Genomic DNA, 18,955 nt, shown 5'->3' on the forward strand with positions numbered 1-18,955 from the left:
CCTCGCCATTGCCGAGGACCTCGAAAGATTTTTCTCCGGCAATGGACCCCGGGCACCAACAGCCTTAACCGCTGGACAAATAAAGTTTATTCCTATCCTATCCTGACGTTCGTAGTACTGAAATACTTTGGCACTGAAACGAAGTCAGCAGGGGATTTCTGAAAAGTTAGTTAATGTGGTGTTTGTAGTAACGAGTTCACTGTACATTCTTCTGCAAGAAAATCTGTTTGTTGAAGTAGTGACATAGATTTTCTAAGTAGTACCACACACACTTCTCAAACATAAAAGGATGACACTTGGTAAGCACAAAGTTGGGAAACATTTGTTATATATTTTAATTTGATAAGTTGATCTCGAAATGACGAACTTTGTGTTAGACATTATTGCGACATTCTGGCAAAGGAAAATTTAGTGACGTCATGTAACGGCAAGGTATGGGGACATTGCTAATCATAAACAAGTGTGGTGGACAATTCTTTTGAACGTGATGGCGTGTGGTATCTGCAGCAAACAGCGAGCCAATATATCAAGTCGTGAGCATCAACTTCGATATAACCCAAACTGGAGACCAAGAGCATCTCCTGTCTGGGCGCCACTTGTCCATGTTGGTCACTCTGCAAGCAGGCAGATACTTAATGGCTGTCGGTAGCTTGTGGTACCAACACCTGGCACCACCTTTTTGCTTCTTTTGCGTTGATGTGGTTGCAAATTTCTTTTTATTGACGTTGGTGTATATGTTCATAATGAATATTAGATATAACAGTATAAGTGTTGCATGTCTTTGTTTTTATCAGGTTAGACTTGTGAGAGCATGTAAATTCATCATCAGCCTATTTTTATGTGCACTGCAGGATGAAGGCCTCTCTCTGCGATCTCAAATTACCCGTCTTGTGCTAGCTGATTCCAACTTGCACCTGCAAATTTCTTATTCATCCCCCCACCTAGTTTTCTGCCTTGCTCGACTGCACTTCCCTTCCTTTGGCACCCATTCTGTAACTCTAATGGTCCACCAGTTGTCTACCCTATGCATTACATGGTCTGCCCAGGTCCATTTTTTTTTTCTCCCTATGTCAACTAGAATATTGGCTATCCCCGTTTGTTCTCTGAGCCACACCGCTCTCTTCCTGTCTCTTAATGTTACGCCTAACATTTTTCATTGTATCCCTCATTGCGTGGTCACTTGTTCTAGCATGTAAATTGGCATTATTAAATTCAGAGAAGGTATGGCCTACATTTGCGAGATGTAGATTCATTAATGCATTTAAGCTGGTGGCAGGAAACAGAAAATTTTCATTTGCGGTCCGAGTGCATGCAGATTTTACTGACCTCGTGCAGTGATGGAACAGCTGCCCCAAATTGTGCCATGAGAAGTGCAGCATCCTTCTCCAAAACAGGAATTAAGCAAAAAGTATTGTCAAGCCTGTGGCAAATAAAGTAGAAATGAAAGCCTCGTTTTGTTGATGCTTCCTTTTTAGTAAAACTGAAGCCAAAACCTGTAGTGCACCATCATTGTGAAAGTCAACAGAGTGGCCATAGTCAGGGACATAGCCGATGCCGCTGGTCCTTCATTGCCATTTTTGCAGATTTGTTGCATTTATTTCCGGTGGATGTTGAAGTGCTTGCCACTGTGCGGTCGCATTTGTGCTGCAGTTGGGAACTCCTCGTGCCAGCGTGCGGCACTGAGCTCGCTCAAGGAGTTAGTCTTATTTGTAGAAAGCCTCACACTAGATCTGATTGCTCAGTCTTTGCCATTGTGTAGATGGTGCCACTTCATTAATATCTTGTAATATGTGTACTCAACCCCTCGCATATAATTTGCTTATTGGTGTGAACCTTTCTTACAATGCTGCATGATCGGAAGAGCAGATTCTGTGGTAACTTTGACACCTACAGGGGTGCAACAGCTGCGCCAATTGCGCCATTTTGATAGTTTCATATTTTTGCGCTGAGCTGTGCCAAAACCGTGATATATGTTGAAATTGCGCCACACTGCCCCGAAACGCCCGACCGGCTGCGAAATTTCTCGGTTACGCTAGTTTTAGTGGGATATGAAGGCCGCGTTGGCAGCTTGACACGCCATTACAGTACCAGCAGTGCAGACAAGATCCTGACGAGACGTTGGTGTATTTGGTGGTGGGCGCCGAAAAATATTTTCGCAGCTGGTTGTAGTGTGGCGTGTTGTATATGCAGTAAAATCTTGCGGAGACGCGGTGTGCGCGTTGCTTGCAGTAACGAAAGCAGTTCGCGATTGCCGTGCTGACTCAACAAGATCCTCGCCGTATCTGTGCACGTGGTCACGAGCGGAGCGGGTACGAATACTTCTTGGGGAAACTCGCTTGTACGGTACAGCAAGCAACCCGGCACTGATGGCGTGAGCTTTGTAGGCGACACAATGGACAAAACTAGCAAGGGTAGAAGGAAAGAACGAAAGGAAACCACTCGCGAAGAAATGCATGTGTACTTTCCACGTGTTTGGCGGAAAAAGTTGCCTGCAGTGAACTGCTGGGGCACACTCGAGGTCGTTGTTCGGAGCGCGCTTTCAATTTTGCCGGTCGTGGCCTAGGTCAACCGTGCACGGCGAAACTGAATGGACGCTCCGAACAACGATCTCCGATTGCGCCCGTGCCCTCACCTATGCTGCTAATGTGAATTACCGTATATACTTGCGTAATGAGTGCACCCCCCCCCCCCGGAATCCGATGCAAAGTTGGGGGGTGCGTTTATTATGCGGGGTAAATTTTATGGCGTTCTATGAGTAAGCGTTCTTTATGAAACTGCTCCAAATTTGGGATTTAGTGCTCCAAGACAATGTGCCCCCCCCCCCCCCTTGTAACCTGCTCCAAAAGCAAAATTTTCCGGCTACAAAAATTGCTCCAAATCCTATTTTGGCTGTTGCAACACTGCACCTATAATGTATTCGACGGCAGTTATGCAGGAGAGGCTGTGCATCATAGAAATGAAGAAGCTGCAGGACTTGTTCAGAAATATTTGGTGTTGAAATCCCTAGTACTGAAATAAGTTTACATCAAAAAAGGCATTCAGCTGGGGATTTTGTTGATGTAAAGAAAATGACTGTTTGTTGGGTAATATTTCACCGTACTAGGAATATGATGGCTGATGACATAAATTTCCTTTCATGCTTAAATTATGTTCTTACCTTTCAGGTGTGTGCTGCAAACTTCGGAGATTTTTGCAGCATTGTTGGGCAGGAGTGTACAGAAGACAACCTTGTGAGTGGAGTCTTTTATAGCATGTGATTGGCCTGGTTAATGGTGTAATAAATTTGTCAGATACTTCTCCCACATTATTGACACATGCATTTGAATCTCCTATTTATGCATTTTGGGAGATAGGTGTCAAGCACATAAATTGCATTTTCTAGCCTTGTGTGTAGCTTTGACCTTTTCCTTTGCCTGCACATGTGGGCAGAATGTGTTTCAGATGTTATGCGAAGACTGCGTTTGGGGAGTGCGCAAGGCCTGTGCTGAGGTTTTCATGCCAGTCTCGTGTGTCTGCTCCCTGGCCACACGTCGTAATAGCCTGGCACCACTTTTTCTTAGCCTGCTGGACGACCAGTCACGATGGGTCAGTCATTGTTTTGCACATATGGGTCATCTATTTAGAAATGTACAATTGAGTCTTGGTTATGAAATGTATATTCCAGAATTTGCAGTTTGTCATTATATTTTGTTTTGAGCCATGGTGCTGTGCTGCTGAACAAGTGGTTGCAGGCTCGATCTCTAGACATGGTGGCAGTGTTCTGAAGGAGTCGCAATGCAAAAGTGCTTATCTGCTGTGGGGTCTCGCACATGCTCTTGGGACAAAGGAAAGACAACACAGTCGTGCAAACAAAAGGGCATTTATTGCACCTTTCATACACTAATGCACGCTACCCGAATTCCTACCCATAGAACATTCACACGGGCGCGCGACACATCAAGGAAGTCCGACTCACCGCGACCGGATATGTTCGCCTGCATGCTAGACACAAACGCCTAATCATTTACGTGTACGGTCACGTGAACGGTGGCACGTTCGAACAATCCGTGTTCCTCCATTCCGGTGTCCTGCTCCTAGCCTCGCGAGACGGTCTCGCGGAGCGTGGATGGGCGCACGCGCGGAACGTCCGCATCGCTCACCGACATCAATCTCGAGAGGAAGCGCCTTCTTGCTTTAGCTCCCAAGTAGCCCAGCAGTTAGGTGGCGTTAGCAGTGCAACACTCGCGCCATCTCTCCACAATCGCACTGACCTCCGCTGCCGTGAAGCTACTCTGTGAAGCCGGATTACAGGATACGGGAGCCATGCGGGGAAAACATTAGGGGACATGCGAGAGTTGCACATCCCCACACTGCTTAGGTAGATTTGTGTGTGTTAAAAGATTGCTGGCTGGTGAACACTTAGCTGGAGGTTCTGGAGCTCTCCACTTATGGCATCCTTCACAGTCCACTGTGTAAGTATGGGATGTATAGTGGTATCACTCATGGTGCACAGAATAATTGCAGGATGGATTACTGTCACGTTGAGCACTATATTTGTAAAACGCTACTCAAACCTGCATAATGACATATAAACATCCAATGGCATGGTTTATAGCGGTCCTAAAGCCTTTGAAAACCCTTTAATGTTAAACTGCCAGTATCAAAGTATTTAACCCTTTCAGTGCCACTGATACACTGTTATGTTTCCACATTTCTGTCTCGCTATGTCACTGACGTACCATATTGTTGTCCAGTCTCCCATCGGATACTAAAAGTGCATTTTCATTAATAGTCATTTTTTTTCTTTTCTGCATAACCAAAAACAAACTGGTGTGTTCATCTTATAACATAGCAGAGAAAAACCTGATGATGGGGGTGTGTCACCTCCAAAAAACGCGGTGCTGAAAAGGTTAGCGGGTGTTAAGGTTCACTGTGGGCTTAAAAATCTTTTAATTCTGCCTTCAGCTAGGCTTAATGGATTTTGTTTTTGTATCTGACAGCAAGGGTTATGCAATCCAAAAGTCGAGCCAACCCAATTCAGTTAGGCTCTGTTGAATGTATTTTGCACTGATGTTAAAAAGTATTCTGGTTGTTCAAGATATATGGAGGGGTTTAGTGGGGTGTACATTATCTGTGGGCACCATTTTGCAAATGCTCTTAGTAAAGCTCTTCCAGCTTGCCATGGTAGCTGTATTGAAAAAAGCAGCAGCTGTTGCCAATTTTCATTGTTGTGGCCATGTATGATTAATGTGCCATGCATGTCTTGTAGCAGTCATACGAAACTGCGGTTGTGTGGCAGCCTTGGATGGAGGTAGCAGATATGTGCCTGAATTCTTCTTAACTGTCTCTGTAATAATATAAGTTCAGGAAAATTGTCAAATGTTCTGCTGCAAAGAGATCCGTGAAGTGAGCACACTAGAACTGGATTTGCCTGGGGGCACACTGTTGTATTCATAACCCTTTGAATGACAAGTTTTTTTTCACTGCTACACAGCCCTTGCCGTGTTTTTTTCGCATTTTGGTTCAGTGGACAATTCATGCTACATAAAAGCTTTTTCGTTGCTGTTTTCTCCCAATTCAGTAAAGATTAAGACCTCGATATAACGAAGTCTGTAAAATATGCAATTTGCTTTGGTATATCGAAATTTCACTATATTGAAATTTGACCTTTTAGGCAAAGTAGTCGGCAATAAATTTTTCTTACACGGAAAGGGCCAAAAATTTTTTTGGTTAATCAGGAAATCGGAAAAAGCAAATTTGAATGAGTGAAAAAGTTCATTTTGTTGCATTTGAGTCTGCAACAGAAGTGGTTTCATGCCATGTAAACTTAATCATCCCATCAGTGGTACAAAGTGAAGCCAGCTGCGCTTTTGTGTCAGTCCGTGCGGGTAATAGTGTAGCCGGCAGTAAGACAATGCTATCATGAAAAGCGCTGGTAGCGCGATTGCTTTGACTGCCTCTTGCTTTGAAACTCGAGATTACGCAACCTCCAGTACTTAAACGCGCGGGAAGATAGTACATGTAATGCCACGCCATCTCGACGTGCCCACTCTGCACATTTACCTCTGAAACAGGGCGCAGGGCTGCGTATGTGCTCAGCCAGGCTGACAGCGATGCGCAGCCACGGCCGGGCTAGAAAGAGGTGCGCACCAACTCGCGCTCACTTAATTGTGATGTCGCGAGGGGAGATGGCGCTTATGAAGCCACCATCCTTCTCCCACCACCCTTGCAAGCTTTCACTCGCACCCAAAGCACACAGCGGGCGTGGTGTGATAGGGTCTTATCGCACTTGTTCTTCAGTACGTATAAAGCTCTTGGCCTGTCAAATTGCAGACGGACCTGTCACACTGGTTCGCCATGGCTGCCCTGTACTGCAGTGACAGTGACCTTTTTTCCACCAGCAGTCAGAAATTTAACTTGCAAGGTTTTTTTTCAATAACCTCTTTACACATGGTACAACAGGTGCGGAATGTTACTTTTTGTGCGAGTCTCTTCTGGAGAGGCAGGGAGTGCGCTGAAAACACAAAACAAGTATGGTCAGGAGTGGCAAGGGCTGTGTAAGAGGGTCTGTGCCCGAGTTATCTTGGGAGTGGAAGTCAAATGGTTAAATGTATCAGAATACTGCAAGATTGATAGTTCATGCTTACATCTTTAACCTTCAAGTTGCAAGCTATTTTCATTTTTAATTAGAGTCGTTTGAAGTCTGCATATATTTAAAGTTTTGAGCTTCATTACAGGTTCGGATAGCAGCCTTCCAGGCTCTGGGGCCATTCATCTCGACATTTGCCGACCCACTGCGCACAGGGCTTTACTGCAGTGAGGATGGGGTGGTGAGTGTGCGAACACCAGATGGCCCGGCAGATGCTTTTATCGAGTTAGAGGCCCCCAGCCCAGCAGGCATCCCTGCATTGCCCGCACCTTTGGAGAAGCCTGGTCTTGGGGAAGATACTCACACCAGTGATCTGCCTCTTGCCAGCACTGTTGTGCTTCCAGCTACTGATCTGGTGAACTGTAGTGAGGTGAGCACCTGAATGCTTTTTTCTCTGTGCACATGCCAATGTGTTGCGGGTTCTAGTGTGCAACCTGGTGCAATTTTTTGCCTGTTTTGCAAACATGTATTGCAAACAAGCCTTGTGATGATAGTTGCTGCTGAATGTAAATCGGAGAGGTGGTTTCCTTAGGTGTTTTTGAGAGGTTGGCATGGATTCATGTAGCTGTAGGTGCATGCTCAATTGCTGCAGTGTTGCAGGACTACTGATCCAGTACATTTCTGTGAACTGCATGTGAGTTGCGCAACTCTTGTTCTAGGTTAGGCAGAGCAATAAAGTTGATCGCATTGCATTCCTTGAATCATATAGAAGCCATTGATACAGTGTTTAGCGAAATTTCAGGAACTGATGTTTAGCAAATTTCTGCAGAAGGACAATTTACGGAAGCTTTCATAAAATTATAACCAGAGGACAGAAATGGACTGCATATTTAATATAGGCACATAACATTACATATGTACAAGCTGTGATAGTTGTATTAACATCTGTGACAAATAGATTCGAGTTTCGGTTGCTTCTGATCAACTGTTCTTACAAGCTGCGCTTGCAGGTGTCTTGGCTGAAGCCATTGAAGTAGCGTTGTAATTCATTGTGGGGTGATGGCCCTAACAGTGCACTGTGGTGTCAGGTGGCTGCAGTGGATGAAGATGAGGGGGCCTCGGCGGTGCTAGACAAAGGAGAGCAGCAGGCAGTGTGTGAAGATGACAAGGGGGAGCCCTGCCGTGCCAACTCCTGTATGGCCACTGCGGAGGGTACTTGTGGCCATAAGAGCAGCTCTCTCATTGTGGTTCTGCCAGATCAGCCAGAAGACGTTGCTGCAGGCTGCAGTGCAGAAGCAGTAAGTTGTCTCTGCTTGCATGCTTGCTAGGGCTGTTCATTTGTGAGCAGGGAGTGGTTCTCACTTTGTGCGCATGCTAGTTTCTACTGCTTGAATGATGTGAAAAATTGAGAACAGTGCAAAGGGGGTGTGAGAGGCTTAGAGGAGTACTGATGTGACATGTTTACTACCGTGTAGACCGCTTATGACATAAGTCGCCGGAGTCTCGAATATCTGCACTATAAGTGGTACCACACTCTATAACCAAAGCAACAATTTTCAAGGCCTGCACATATGCAAAACATGTGCACCGAGCCGCCACGCGTATGCGACAGTCGAGGAATGCGGCTAGAACGTTTGCATTCAATTTGCAGTCGAATCTCGTTAATTCGAACCAAATCGCACGGCGGCGCCTCCGACCGGCACTGCTCCGGCACCGCCATAGAGTAAAAGCTAAAGACCCCTCAATGTCGCGCGTGAAGAAAAAAAAAAGAAAAACGAGGCGAAAATTTCACCCTCTCTCAAATGGCAAGGTCGCCGATTCTGCGTTTCTGCACCGGAACATGCGTGTACGTGCCGACGTCTCAGCCACCCTACCGTAGCCGCGCGTAGAAAATGGCAGTGAACCCTTCTTTCTCTACTTTCTGCTTTCTCTACTTTCTGCTTTCTCTACTTTCTGCTTTCTCTACTTTCTGCTTTCTCTACTTTCTGCTTTCTCTACTTTCTGCTTTCTCTACTTTCTGCTTTCTCTACTTTCTGCTTTCTCTACTTTCTGCTTTCTCTACTTTCTGCTTTCTCTACTTTCTGCTTTCTCTACTTTCTGCTTTCTCTACTTTCTGCTTTCTCTACTTTCTGCTTTCTCTACTTTCTGCTTCCTCTACTTTCTGATCACGTGTTGACCTTGCACGGTGCGGCTACGGTGCAGAGGGAAGCAGCGGTCCCAGGTCGGCCAACGAAACTGCCCACGCCGGCAAAGGCCCGCTTCCCAATAACAGTAGAAAACGAAACTTCGAGGAGCTGGCACCGGGCCGGTTGGAGCGGCGGTGCCTACACGGCGGCGGGCGCGCACGGTGACAGTCGAAAGTGGGGGAGCTACGAGGGAGGGCGAGGGGAGCCACCGAAGCGGCGGAGTGTGCGAAGCGAAATCCGCTTCCCTGCTGCCCTCCTCCCTCACATTCCACGGTCTCCGCGTGCGCCCTTCGCCGTGCTGTGCCGGCGCTGCCCGCTCCCTGAAGTTTCGTTTACTGCCGTTATCGTGAAGCGAGCGTTGGCCGGTGTTGGCAAGTTCGTGGCCCTCGCTCGCTATGCACGCCGTGATATTTCACGACTCGCACTCAAGATTCTGGTTTCAGCCTCACTGGCTGTTCGTTCGCACCACGTGCCCTTCTCCTCCACTTCGTCTCTCTTCCTCGAGCACTCCTCGGGGCGCCCGTTTGAGGGGAGCGTTCGCCGTCTCCGCTGACTTCCGTACTCCCAGGCAGCCGCACTGTAACCGGTATTTCGTTTCCCGCAACTGCACTATAAGCGATACGTGTATACATGAAGTGCTATGGGAAAATTAACGGGAGTCTGAAAAGACCGCATTGTATCCGGTCCTGCACTATAAGCGGGTACGTTATAAGTGGTCTATACTGTATTTTCTTGCTTTAAGGGTGGACGTGGCTTTTGAAATAAATTTCTTCATAAATTTTGATGAAAATTGGCAGAGGTAGTTGGAATGTTTCTGTGATGTTATCATAGAAATTTCAGTTATATCTCAACTTTTCTAGTCAAGTTTTTTCTCCTCTTGGGCTTGTTCCAAGCCTGAATGACTTAAAAAATGTGATAGAAGATTTGTTCAAAGCAATGTGCGTTCCGAAAAGAATAGGTGAAGGCATGACATTCTTCGATTTTTATTTACGACATGATTTATTTCTGATTTTTTATGAGGTGATGGTACAACAGACTGTGAACTAGTTGAATGATGAATTTAAAAAGTCGCACTGGAAAAGCAAGAATATCGCACCCTAAACTGCACTTCGAAAACGTAACAAAAACGGACCTAGCAGTTGTAAAGAAATCGGCAAGACAGGCTGATTCTTTAAGTTGGCTTTCAAAGGCTTTTCAAAGTTCTACCTTAGATTTTACTTAATCATAAGGCACCAGGGCTGTAGTCATTCATGTCCTATCAAATGCGGGGCTTCTGGAGTGTTTCCTTCAGTTTGAAGTGCTGTGTTTGCCTTTCTTTCCCAAAAACATCCTTCTCCACTGCTTTGTGAAGAGCATGTTGGCCAGGTTGCAGACCAAATGTTGCACAGTATCCCACAAAAGCACAGTGGGTCCCAGAATTGTATTTGCGTGCTGCCTTGTTGACCGCCATCTTTAGTGGAGCAGAGAGGCTTACCCCTTAGCTCACTGACATAATGTCAGCTGTATTCAATGGTGCTTTTCATCTTTTTGTAGCAATGACCAGATGACTAAATAAAGGCTTTCAGCAGCATTTAGAATTTTTCTTGCTAGACAATGTCCGATGAGGTGCACATTTGAAAGGCACTGGTACACGGGCAGCAATGCCGCTGAAACATGGATGCCTTGCAAGCCAGCACGTATGTGGAGGTTTACCCTGTGCTTGTGTGGCCTGATGTTTGTACCAGCTGCCATATTTTGAGATTGTGTTGCACAAACTTGTTCTCCTGTGAACCTTGTGAGGGCCTGGAGAGCTCACTGAATGCGGTGGGATGGTTGAGTATTGTGAGCATAGCTGGATGTGACATTTTTGTTACCCCCCTTTTCGCACTTTCATTTTTCCTGGCACCTTCACGTCGCATACATTTTGTGTGAACGAATTGAATAATTCGTTCACACAAAATTCGTTCGTATTTACTGTATGATCTGCACTGTAGCTGAGAAACCCTGACAAAGAAAAATAAAGTATAAATGCGACTTTGGTGCGCGATGTGCTTGGTGGCGCCGATGTGCGAAACGCTTTGCCGTGGGTTTTAGAAGTTCGTGTGCAATGTGCGAAATGCTTAGGTGTGGGTCCGAAGAGTGCGCATGATGCGCATGATCGCTGAGTCCAAGGCACTGATGTGCGAAATGCCTAGCCATGGGTCCAACGAGTATGCGCACAATGTGCACAAAGTGGGCGCAGTCACGTGGCACGCGCAGCTAATCGGACATTCGAGAAGGACAAGGACCTTTCAATCATCTGCTTTTTTAACAGCGAAGCTGTTTAAGCCAGCCGTAAAAAGTGCGCGTTTCACGAAATTATCATCAGCATTGGCTCGAGCGTTGTAGTCTTCTTCTGCAGCTGGCTCATTGGCGCCCCTCGGTTAGCGCTCGTACTCGTGCTCGGGACGCGCTCGTGCCACTGTTCCCGCGTTCGTCGTCGTCGTCTTCCACAGCTGGCTGTGGCCGCTACCCAGCACCTCCACCAATTATAAAGGGTTTATTAGAGATCGGAGCAGTGCAGCGTCGACAGCCAAACGAGACACGGCTTTCAAGCACAAGCGCCGTTGCGAGCCAAAGCGCTGGACCCACTAGCGTCTGGGCAGACTAGAGCTGGACCCACCAGCGTCTCTCTTCGCTACACAGCGTACAATTTCACTTCTCTTCATTCGTCGTAATGGTGAGAGTTAAGTTTCTTCTCCTGCTCCAGGTCTTCCAGGCAGACGATTTCTCAGTCCTCGTAGCCGTCCGGTGACACTTTGCACTCAGGGAGGCCAACTTAGGAATAAATACATCAGTTTATTGTAGGACAAAGTAGCATACATCGACTATCGACATCGACTAAGAACACAAACGACGTTGGCTATGAAAGAAACAACCGGTGCGAGTGTCATGCATGCGGCCCCCGGGTTCCAACGTGGGTGACGTTCATTGCATGCAAGGCTGATTGTATCAGCCAACTTAACTGGGAGGCAAAGCTTGCACTTGGCCGCGCAAAGCTCGAGACACAACGAAGCTGGCCGATTGATCGAGTCTCCTGGTAGTAGCTAGGATAACTTGGCTATGTCGAGGTTGAACTTGGTAGCAGCTAGGTTCGGCCTTGGCTATGGCCGAGTTGAGCTTGGTTATGCCAGGTATCTCTTGGGCTATGACACAATCGATCGGCAGCTTAGCTGTGTCTCGAGCTATGCGTGGCCTAGTGCAAGCTTTGCCGTTTTTTTCGCTCTCTCTGTCGCACATAGTGTTCCAAAAGCATGTGTGCATGCGTACACGCATGTGTGTGAAGTATTTACATTGATTAAAAAAAATTCCATGGTGCCGTGGTTACAGGACACTCGGGCTTTGCAATTCAGAAGGATGAGTTTGAGCCCTAACCTGAGACAGGAGTTTTTTTCTACTCAGCCACATTTTGTGCTCTTTGTTGGAAACTGTTGCCGACGCTAAGACACCCAGACTGGCGTTAAAATATAACGTTTCAATATAACTTCCTGTTATAGATCTGTATTGTGTTTACGCAATTGCATCACGTGCAGCACATGCACACGTAACTAACACAGCTTCGCTGTTCGACCATCTTCACAGAGTGGAAGGGGCGGTAATAATATATATATATATTTTTTTTCAAGGATTGTGCATTCCATCTTCTTTCGACACAGACACCCAGTAGCCAGACTTCATCGTTATAACTGATAATGCGGCATGGGGGCATTGTAGTAAGCGGGTTATTTCACTATACAAAAGTTATCGGTGTGCAGCAACTTCTTATTATTATAACCGATATATTGTTAAAACCGGTATCGTTGTAAGTGGGGTTTGACTGTACTGTCATGTGGGGCTGGGTGGTACAGTCATAATTGCATTATTATCGCATGGTCCACAGCTTCAGGATTTTGATTGTGCAGTCTCATAAAGATTGCATAGTGCAAGTTCTTGTACAATTAAAGAAATTTTAATATTTGTGCTGTACTGTAACCCTGTTGATCAAATAAAACTTGTACCGAGGTTCAGAATGTGCAGATTTTTCAGTTCTGGTAGTTTGCACCACTGTCCAAAGCACGAGGTGTACATAAGTGAATAATTGTGGTAGTTACCGCTGGTACCCATGATTACATGGCAACATGGCAGTGCACATAGAGTGCAGACCGCCCACTGCGATCTGAATTTGCGCTATTTAATTGATCGTTGCCTCGACACCATCAAATAGGTAAATCAGCCATTGCTTAGTCTCATCTTGTGCTGTGGGCAAAGCATTAGGCATGTTTGTTAGGCATCCAAATATTGAAAACTTGTGTAGTTGAGCTGCTAGGATTACACAGGCATCGCCAAGTTGTAAGAGCTTTGATTTCCAGGTAGCAGATAGCACCACAGCATCAGCACTGGGAATTAGTTTACAATGCAGAACGTTATAAAGGCCTAATTGTTCACTGTATCATTAATTTACTGCTCCGCTCTAGCATGGTATGTGACGACGGTGGCAAGCAAATGCCAGACACTCCGAATAGACAATGTGACTCTGGTCAACATTTATAAGGGCGTTCGCCCTTGCTAATGGATCAGTAGCTAGCAAGGAACTGCTGAGAAAGCATATAGATAAAGCAAAGTATCACTGTTGCATTCATGCAGCGTATAGTTAAAATAGCAAAACATTTTTTGCGTCAAGTTACCAGCTGTGGAGCATATATCAGCAGGATAGCAAGCAGACAAGGCAAGCAAGATACGGCGCGGATGAATGCAGTTTGAGGGGCGTTCAGGTTTCCTATTAGCTAAGGAGTCGTGTAGCTTCCACAGTGCTGCAAACAAGTTGAGATGAATTATATATAGTTCAGGTACTTTATCACCTAGCAATATTATAACATTTCGGTTTCTGCACTATAGCTGCCTGCAAGAATTATTGTATTTGCAGGTGGCAGATTCAACCTCTACTGCACAAGGATCGTCTGAAGGAAACGAGCCTCAAAAAGATGTTGCACAAGGATTGCTTGAAGGAAACGAGCCTCAAAAAAATGTATCGGGGGAACCAAAAGAGCGCACACAAAACTTCGGGATTAAGGAGCCCCTGTCTGTTCAAGGAGACAGGCATAGACTAGTTCTTCATGTGGATTCTGGACCCGAGAGCAACTTCAACACATTCCAGTTCTGGCGGGTACCTATTCCAGAGGTGGGTTACCTGCTTGAATTTAACACTCCTGTGTGTTCCGATTTCTTATTTTTCTTGAAGCATTGCAGCACAGGCTTCACTAGTAATGCGCTAGTGAGTTTTCTTCCAACAAGGAGGCAATTTTTGATGTACCAGTGTAATTTGATTTTGTTGTCTTTAATGTCCCTATAGTGTGCTTCGTGGATTCTTTGTTCCCTCCTAACTGCTTTTTAACAGTAACATATGTGTCCCTAATTCTAATGCATAATGTCAATAGTGAGGTAATAAAATATTGGGAAGTTTTGTGATATCTTCATGGTGGTAAATTTTATGGTGTTTTATGAGTAAGCGTTCTTTGTCCTATAAGCAGTATAGTCGCCTCACTGAATTGTTGTGACCTAGAGTGCTGATAATGCATGTTTTGACGCTCAGTGGTCGTGAGACTAAGTGGTGGATGAATGCAACGCACCTGACTGTAGTAACTAGACTAATTTCCCCACCCGCATATAGTGCGTTGGCAGTGGCCCTGCTGTTGCCATGATGATAATCTTCTACACTTTCCTACTCTACTTGAATTCTAGGCAATGTTTAGGGGAATGTCAAGAACAGTGCCATTGGCTTTTTCTTTTTTTTCTTTCAGGGAATATCAGTTGACAGTTGTGATGAATGAATTTTCATTCATGAACAAATAAGCATTATTTCATCCCTGCTTCCTCAGCATGCAAATTTATTCTTGGTGATATGAATTTTGGTACAGGATATTTTGATGTTCAGATTAGTGAGATTCTTTAGTCTGCAATTTGTGACTAGGGCTTTTGTCATTGTGCTACCTAGGTGGAAGTGGACATCGAGTTTCTAGGAGATCGGGCTACAGCTGTCCATGTCAGGGCAAAGTCTCAAGACCAAGACAACCGTTGTTTCTCTTCTGATCTAAGTGTTGAAGTGCTGGGTGTGAACACCCAGCAGAGTGCTACCACAGCTGTCTCATCAGGGCAAGACAGCACAGTTCCTAATGAAAGGTAATATGTAAATTTTGACTGTTTACTAGGCTGCCCTTGCTACTGACATACATCCACCAGTGATTTTCTTGGGACCTACCCAATTTACTAGTTAAAGAAGAAAGAAACTTGAAATTTGTGTTTGAGGCATAGTATTTTTAAGTAGGGATGGGCGAATAGTGATTTTGAGGTTGTCGGGATATTCCCTTCTCCCAACTCTCCCTGGCACGCATGCGCTTGACGCGACGTTCGCTGCCCGTGCGGCTGTTATGGGACCCGAGGATTCCCACAAGGTTTGAAGCGAATTCGAAGCGAATAGTGATTTGGTCAAATTTCGAATCGAATAATTCGAATAGTATATATCATATATTACAGTAAAACCTGGTTAATTCGAATTCCACGGGACCGAAAAAAAATGTCTGAATTAACCAAATGCCGAATTATCAGGTATCTAGAAAACAATAAGCAAATGCTTACTACGTCAGCACGATTTTATTAGTGTAATGGGTGAGCAAATTCTTTTGCTACTTTGCACAAAAGCAGTGTGGAAGCTGCAATTCTCGTCATCTCGTGACTGATTGGCTCTCGCAGCGGCAATCGAGGCCTCGCGACTTCCTTCGCAGCACGGCCGCGGCGCACGCCATAATTTGCGACACGCTTTCCACTACCGTGCGCGCATCCCAATTACTTTTTCGCTCGTAAGCTGACCGCCAACAGATCGCACGTCCATCGCAATGTTGCCGGTGCTCTTCATCCTCGACAGCCTTGCACCGAGTCAAACCGAAACAACTGTTTGTCGAAACCGCGACCACTATCGACGCGATTATAAACGGTGACTTTGAGGTGCCACACTAGCAGCAAAAACGCGCGCGGCAGTAGCAGCAGGAATGCGTGCCGTGAGATGAAGAACCAATCAAGGGCGACGAGGGTGTGCCACCCCGCCGGGGTGGCTCAGTCAGCTAAGGCGTTGCGCTGCTGAGCACAAGGTCGTGGGATCGAATCCCGGCCCCGGAGGCCGTATTTCGATGGAGGCGAAATGCAAAAACGCCCGTGTGCTTGCGTTGTAGTGCACGTTAAAGAATCCCAGGTGGTCGAAATTTATCCGGAGCCCTCCACTACGGCGTGCCTCACAATCGGAACTGGTTTTGGCACGTAAAACCCCAGAAAGAAGAGGGTGATGTCACGGAGCCATGGCAACCGGACCTCCGTGCCGGGTTATCAATTGACGATCGTCGTCTCGCGCGGTTCTATGGAGGGATTTCTTGACGCTGTGCGATCGCGCCCTTTTCGCTCACGGTGATTGCGCATTCCAAGAGCGCGCGAGATCATATCGTGCTGCCGCGCGGCGAGACGCGATTGCCACGGGACTTCGCGGCAAGGTGCTGACGCGCGCAACTTGCCGCTCGCGGCATGACGTGCACGTTTTTGCTGCTAGCGTGGCCGGGCACGCGGCCGACGCACACAGAGTCGGAACGAAACCACCATTTGCTGCAACAACTGCAGACGAAATCGCAGTCGCTGTCTATGCGATCATGGATGGCCACTACGCATCTTTTTAGGCACGCTGCTGACATGCATATTGAGTCAAAACAAAACTACTTTTTGTCGCAACCGCGCTGGAAGAAACTGTGGCAGCTATCGACGCGATCATGGATGATGACCACGAAATCCCGTGGCCTGCGCGTTGTTACACGCACCGGTAAACGCAATAAAGGCACAAATAGGCGCGAAGCATTCCATCGTTGCTGTCATTCACGTACAATTTCCGCTGATGACTATGGCGATGCGGACTCCGCTACTTCGTTTCGGTTGTACACTAGCGCTGTTTCTGCTCTCTCGCGTCGCACATTTCCTGCTCTTGAATGCAAAAAAGTATAGCCTTCGAGATTTATGGTTGAGGTATGGCAGCCATGACCTGAAGCATAGCCTCCGAGATGTGTACCGGCCGTCCGTGGTGTTTGTCTGCCTATTCGGGAGCGCCGAATAATTCGAAAATATCGAATACCTGAATTTGAATCGAAGCGAAAACGAATATAGAATTATTCGATCGAATATTCGACAATACTGAATATTTGCCCATCTCTATTTTTAAGTTATGGTTACTTTGTTCGCTTAGACCAGTCCGTTGGGTCTAAAAAGCACATCATAGGATTGCCACCGCGTTTATGTGCATTAGTTCAGTTTATTTATAACCTTTACCCTATTTTGTTATGCGATTTTCAGGCTCTCTGGTGATTCATCAACTCTAAGAATTAGGACGGCCTCTTTATCTTCACTAACATCTGCTGATCAGGAATGTAACCTACTGCTTTCTTCTTCAGTCACGGAAGCTTCTGTGTCTTTTAATGAAGCTGGTGAAGTGGCAGGTGAGCTCTACAAAAGTTACTGCTTCTATTTCCAAAACTCTCGCATAGTGTATGGTAGTATCCACTAGTATACGTTTGTATCCACTAGTCTACTAGTATGCGTTTGTGCTCCTTGCAAATAAATGCCATTAAAATAAAATGTCATTCATTCCTGTTGCTGATTTTAAGCATAACGAGTGTACCTTCAATCAAACTTCAAGCACAAATTGAGATATGAAGATTCAACCATATTTTAAATGCATAGCAATTTTGCTCATGGCTAAAAACCCACCATTGTATTGTGTGCTTAGTGGCATACGCCATGTCTTGTGTTGCAGTCCCCTGATAAAATGCACATGGTGCGTCTTGGGCACATGATTGGTGCGTCCACACTATTTATGGCACATGATTAATTTCCAGCAGAACACAAAGTACAAATTTTATTGTGATCGGTAGACCCAAGAAAATAGGTAGTTGCATTTTAGGGAAGGGTAGGCTGTATGGCATATTCTGATAACGTGTGCACTTTGTTTCATGACCGTAGTGTGTTGCTGTGCTTCAGTGGCATTGTCCCCCCCCCCTTCCTTTTTTCCCTTGCAGGTGTTCACAAAATAAGGATGAGCAAGTTAAAAGAGGTGGCAGGCAGTGAAAACACACTCCTTTCAAAATCTTTCAAGTTTGCTTCTGATAGCTGGTCAGCACAGGATCAAGTAAGAAATTATTTTGCTATGTGTGTTTTATTGCTTGTGAAATGGGAAATAAATGCTGTTTCATTAGAAATGCTATGTGGTCATTGCACTTTGATAGCCAGGATGAGAAACTGTTATAACCAGCATAGCTTTGAAATGCAGTTAAACCTCGATATAACGGAAGTCGACGAAATCCGTACTTTATACTGTTATGTGAAAATTTCATAATCGAAATTTGCATTTTATGCAGTTACGTCGCCAACATATTTTTCTTACACGGAAGGGGCCTAAAGATTTTCCGTAATAGCAGGCAAGATACGATTTCATGCCATGTAGACGATATCTTCACATTGGCAGTATGAAGCGAAGCTTGCAACGCTTTTGCTGGGTTGCAACAGCTGTGCCAATTGCGCCATTTTGATACAATTTCGTATTTTTGCGCTGAGCTGCGCCAAAACAGCGATATTCGTTGAAATTGCGCCACGCTGCGCGAAAACTCCTGACCGGCCGCAAAATTTCTCGGTTACGCTAGTTTTAGCGGGAAATAAAGGCCGCGTTCGCAACTTGCAGCTCGACACGCCATTACAGTACCAGTAGCGCCGTTGGCATGTTTGGTGGTGGGTGCCGAAGAATATTTTCGCTGCTGGTTGCAGTGCGGCGTGTTGTATATACAGCAAAATCTCGCGGAGTGCGCGTATCTTGCAGTAACGAAAGCAATTCGCCATTGCCGGTTGACTCAACAAGATCCTCGCCGTATCTGTGCACCCGGTCACGAGCGGAGCGGGTACGAATACTCCACGGCAGGGGTTCTCAAGCATGTTTGTTCTGGGGAACCCTGCTAAGCTCCATGAAGCGCCAAGGATTCCCCACCCCCCCCCCACCCCCAATTTAACCGAATTAAAATGTCCTAATTAAACTAATGTCGAATTATCCAGAGTACCAAGAAAATAAATGAATGCTTACTACGTAAACACGCTTTTGTTTACTGCATGCATCAGCAAATCTTGTTTCTAT

The 18,955-nt window shown here is 45.9% G+C and overlaps 1 protein-coding gene across 3 annotated transcripts in view; it reads left to right on the forward strand.

The window, feature by feature from the left end:
• Positions 1 to 18,955, forward strand: part of LOC119436052 (serine/threonine-protein phosphatase 4 regulatory subunit 1-like) — a 108,573-nt gene that overhangs the window by 57,791 nt on the left and 31,827 nt on the right. For all 3 annotated transcript variants that reach the window (XM_037702794.2, XM_037702791.2, XM_037702796.2), the window contains 8 exons: positions 3,165 to 3,230; positions 3,430 to 3,585; positions 6,717 to 6,998; positions 7,657 to 7,866; positions 13,676 to 13,930; positions 14,744 to 14,928; positions 17,131 to 17,273; positions 17,853 to 17,962. In XM_037702794.2, coding sequence (XP_037558722.1) covers positions 3,165 to 3,230; positions 3,430 to 3,585; positions 6,717 to 6,998; positions 7,657 to 7,866; positions 13,676 to 13,930; positions 14,744 to 14,928; positions 17,131 to 17,273; positions 17,853 to 17,962 — 1,407 coding nt within the window. The remainder of the gene's footprint in view (positions 1 to 3,164; positions 3,231 to 3,429; positions 3,586 to 6,716; positions 6,999 to 7,656; positions 7,867 to 13,675; positions 13,931 to 14,743; positions 14,929 to 17,130; positions 17,274 to 17,852; positions 17,963 to 18,955) is intronic.

Source organism: Dermacentor silvarum, chromosome 1, assembly GCF_013339745.2.
Source record: "Dermacentor silvarum isolate Dsil-2018 chromosome 1, BIME_Dsil_1.4, whole genome shotgun sequence".
NCBI lineage: Eukaryota > Metazoa > Arthropoda > Arachnida > Ixodida > Ixodidae > Dermacentor > Dermacentor silvarum.